The 4,180-nt window shown below is 43.9% G+C and overlaps 1 protein-coding gene and 1 pseudogene across 1 annotated transcript; both read left to right on the top strand.

Annotated features, from left to right (window-relative positions):
• The first annotated feature begins 592 nt into the window (after window positions 1-592).
• On the top strand, window positions 593-1,781 carry LOC150018646 (glyceraldehyde-3-phosphate dehydrogenase pseudogene; annotated as a pseudogene).
• A 1,883-nt stretch (window positions 1,782-3,664) lies between these two features.
• Window positions 3,665-4,180, top strand: LOC150018645 (protein tyrosine phosphatase type IVA 1-like). Its single transcript, XM_090267805.1, has 2 exons — window positions 3,665-3,761; window positions 3,855-4,180. The coding sequence occupies exons 1-2, from the start codon at window positions 3,665-3,667 to the stop codon at window positions 4,178-4,180; spliced, it is 423 nt and encodes a 140-aa protein (XP_090123931.1).

Raw genomic sequence — 4,180 nt, 5'->3', positions numbered from 1 at the left:
CCTGACTGAGAATCAAACCAGCAGCCATTTGTTTTTCAGGCTCAGTGCTCAATCCACTGAGCCACACCAGCCAGGATTTATGTATTTCTGATCATGACTGCTGTCCCCCATATATGTGTCCTCTCTACTCTGCTCAAATGCCCTTAACCCCACTCTTCACCCCCAGATTCTGTTATCTTCTGCATACCCACCTACCGCACAGATAATTACCTTGCTCTGCCTCATCTAGTGGTCTGAGTTATTAAGGAAGAAAAAAGAAAGAATGAAGAGGGAAGGAAGGAAGAGGAAGGAAGGAAGAAATAGGGCTTTATTGTTATGGGCCATGCATAGGAGAGGAAACAAAGCATAGGTATTTTAGGAAATTCTATAGCTATTAAAGAAGAAACATGAAGACAAAGAATATCTTCAAAGCACTGAGAAAAATAAATGTCAATGTAGAATTGTATACCTAGCAAAGCTATTAAGAGTGAAAGCAAAATATTTTTTAGAAAAAAAAAAGCTCATTAAAAAAACCAAAGGGGGTTCTCTGCTCCTCCAGTTCAATGGACTGCTGCGTTTTCCCGTGCAGTGCCAGCCTCAACTCTGAGACACAATGGTGAAGGTTGGAGTGAACAGATCTGGCCGTATTAGGCGCCTGGTCAAGAGGGCTGCTTTTTACTCTGGCAAAGTGGATATAGTCGCCATCAATGACCCCTTCATTGACCTCAACTACATGGTCTACATGTTCCAGTATGATTCTACTCATGGCAAGTTCAAAGGCACAGTCAAGGCTGAGAACGGGAAGCTTGTTGTCAATGGAAAGTCCATCACCATCTTCCAGGAGTGAGATCCCACCAACATCAAATGGGGTGATGCTGGTGCTGAATATGTTGTGGAGTCCACTGGGGTCTTCACTACCATGGAGAAGGCTGGGGCTCACTTGAAGGGTGGAGCCAAGAGGGTCATCATCTCTGCCCCTTCTGCTGATGCCCCCATGTTTGTGATGGGTGTGAACCAAGACAAGTATGACAACTCCATGAAGATTGTCAGCAATGCCTCCTGCACCACCAACTGCTTGGCCCCCCTGGCCAAGGTCATCCATGACAACTTTGGTATCGTGGAGGGGCTCATGACCACAGTCTATGCCATCACTGCCACCCAGAAGACCGTGGATGGCTCCTCTGGGAAGCTGTGGCGTGATGGCCGAGGGGCTGCCCAGAACATCATCCCTGCTTCTACTGGCGCTGCCAAGGCTGTGGGCAAGGTCATCCCTGAGCTGAATGGGAAGCTCACTGGTATGGCTTTCCGTGTCCCCACCCCCAATGTGTCGGTTGTGGATCTGACCTGTCACCTGGAGAAAGCTGCCAAATATGATGACATCAAGAAGGTAGTGAAGCAGGCATCAGAGGGCCCCCTCAAGGGTATCCTGGGCTATACTGAGGACCAGGTTGTCTCCTGCGACTTTAACAGTGACACCCACTCCTCCACCTTTGATGCTGGGGCTGGCATTGCCCTCAATGACCACTTTGTCAAGCTCATTTCCTGGTATGACAATGAATTTGGCTACAGCAACAGGGTGGTGGACCTTATGGTCCACATGGCCACCAAGGAGTAAGAGCCCCCAGGACCACCAGCCCCAGCGACAGGAAGAGAGGCCTTCAGCTGCTGGGGAATCCTTGCCCCAAACTGATCCCCCAACATACTGAGAATCTCCTGACCTCTAGTTGCCATCCTAGACCCCCTAAAGAGGGGAGGGGCTTAGGGAGCCCTACCTTGTCATGCACCATCAATAAAGTTCACTGTACCCCCCCCCCAAAAAAAAAACCAAAAAAAACCCCCAAAGGGGCAGGAGTAGTCTGCCAACAATAAGAAATACATTTTCCAACAGTAAGTGAAAGCATATTTTTAAGATTTTAAGAACATTTATCAAACTTTATCATGTACTAGGAACAAAAGGAAAATAATCTTAGGAGAAAGGGTGGATATGCAAGAACAAAAGTGAGCAAAGAAATTGATGGCATACTTTTATAAGCAATGTGAGTTTTCGGTTAAAAATGCTTGACAACATTAATAGTTAAAGCTTGTTGAGTTTCTTCAAGAGATGGGACAATTTTTTTGGATGTTTGACTTTTTCTATGCTATTTAAGTACTAAAAGAATAGAAATAAGGCATATAATAAGCCACATATATTAGAGAGGTAGACTTTAGAGCCATAATTTCAGAATTCAGAATTTCTGAGCCCTGCAATTCACTAGTTGTGTGACCTTGGGAAAATAATATTTCTGTGCCTAGTTTTTTTTTTTTTATCAGAACAATAGAAATAATACCAGTATCTAATTCATAGGGTTGTTGTATCTAATTAATTTATGTAAAGCCATTAGATTTAGAACAGCATCTAAACTGTAATAGCTGCTAAGAAGTTTTAACCACAATTACAAACTTCAAAAACAGTAGGGGGGAAATAAGGATTTAGGGGAGGAAAAACCTTAATCCAAAAGAAATCAAGAAAGGATAAAAAAGAAATACAGTAACATGTTAAATATCACATAATGAGAGCAAAAACAGGTGCAAATATAACAATAAATTAACACAATGTGATATAAAAGAATAAAATAATATAATGTAATAAAATAATGTAAATGGACTAAGCTCTTCAGTTAAAAGTCAAAGTTTGTCCGACTTGATTGAGATAAAGCCTAACAATACAATGTTCAAAAGAGATAGCGCTAAAACATGAAGCCTATGGAAAAAGATGTCAGAGACAATGGGTGGGATTCTTCTTCCCCTCCCTACCCTTCCCCTCGTGCCTTAGTCCACCCTGACGTCTCTCTTCAGCCCCTTCAGGGTGTTGTCCTTCACCACCCTCACCCCCGTGTCCCTCTTGGCCCTGTTGCTCGCTAACGGGCTGCAGGGATGCTCAGATTCTAGCGCTTCTCCCCTCACCGGCCAGTTCACAACAGATTTGGCCGCTGTTACACCTGCTGGGCAGCGGGTCTACGCCCTTGCTCTTAGGTTCCTGGCCCACCGCTGTGCGATGGGTGAGGAGACACAGACGTCATCGGTTATGAGAGGGAGGGAGGGCTTGTGACTCAAGAAAGCCTCGGCGCAGGTAAAGCCAGTGTCCGCGGCGCACCTCCGCATCTCTGCATCTCCGCAAGGACCACCGCTGCTCTTTGCGCAGCAGCCATCACAACTGCGGGGCCAGCTGTATGATTAGGCCACAATCTTTAATGAGTAAACAAATCCCTTTCCCTGCTGTTCTTGGTCACGCATTTATGGAGTTTCTGAAGGGCCCCGGAGATTACTGCCGGGCACAGCACAACTTTTATGAAGGCAAGTGAACTGAAGAAATTTATTACTACTCCTCCGAGAAGCACCCTAAAAGCGGTTATCCTGGACACAAACGTGCAGGATTGAAATCATCAGAGCTTATTACAAGGTTTGGACCCAGATGGGGTAAACTTTGGTGCACTCCTTTTCCATGGACTCAGCATTATTGAAATGGAGGATTGCTTTTTGTTAGGAGGTTCATTTCATTTCTTATTACTCTCAATTTCATATACAAAGCATTGAAGATTTTGAGTAGAGTATATTAGAGTAGACTTCAGTTCCTTCACATCATTTCTGTATTTAAAAATTTTAATATTTGTTGTAACCATATTGAGTATTAATTAACATGGCTCCAATGAACCGCCCAGCTCCTGTGGAAGTCACATACAAGAACTTGAGATTTCTTATTACACATAGTCCAACCAGTGCAACATTAAACAAATTTATAGAGGAACTTAAGAAACATGGCGTTACCAAAATAGTAAGAGTATGTGAAGCAACTTACGACACTGTTCTTGGGGAGAGAGGAGGGATCCAGGTTCTTCATTGGCCTCTTGATGATGGTTCATCACCATCTCACCGGATTGTCGATGACTGGTTAAGTCTTGTAAACATTAAATTCCGTGAAGAACCCAGTATTGTATGGCTGGCTGTTCACTGTGTTTCAGGTCTGGGGAGAACTCCAGTGCTTGTTGCCCTAGCATTAATTGAAAGTGGAATGAAAAATGAAGAAGCTGTACAGTTTATAAGACAAAAAAGGCACGGAGCTTTTAACAGCAAGCAACTTTCATATTTGGAGAAATATCATTCTAAAATGCGACTGCACTTCAAAGACTCCAGAGGTCATAGAAACAGCTGCTGCATTCAATAA

This window comes from Furipterus horrens, unplaced genomic scaffold, assembly GCF_987537825.1.
Source record: "Furipterus horrens unplaced genomic scaffold, mFurHor1.1.pri manual_scaffold_2, whole genome shotgun sequence".
Lineage (NCBI taxonomy): Eukaryota > Metazoa > Chordata > Mammalia > Chiroptera > Furipteridae > Furipterus > Furipterus horrens.
This window is presented reverse-complemented; position numbering and strand designations above follow the sequence as displayed.

Bases quoted from the DNA above. Each gene is read 5' to 3' on its own strand.
- LOC150018645 (XM_090267805.1), top strand. From the start codon at position 3,665: ATGAACCGCCCAGCTCCTGTGGAAGTCACATACAAGAACTTGAGATTT. The intron at 3,762-3,854 runs AACTTAAGAAAC...TCCAGGTTCTTC, and splicing joins ATTAAACAAATTTATAGAGG to ATTGGCCTCTTGATGATGGT.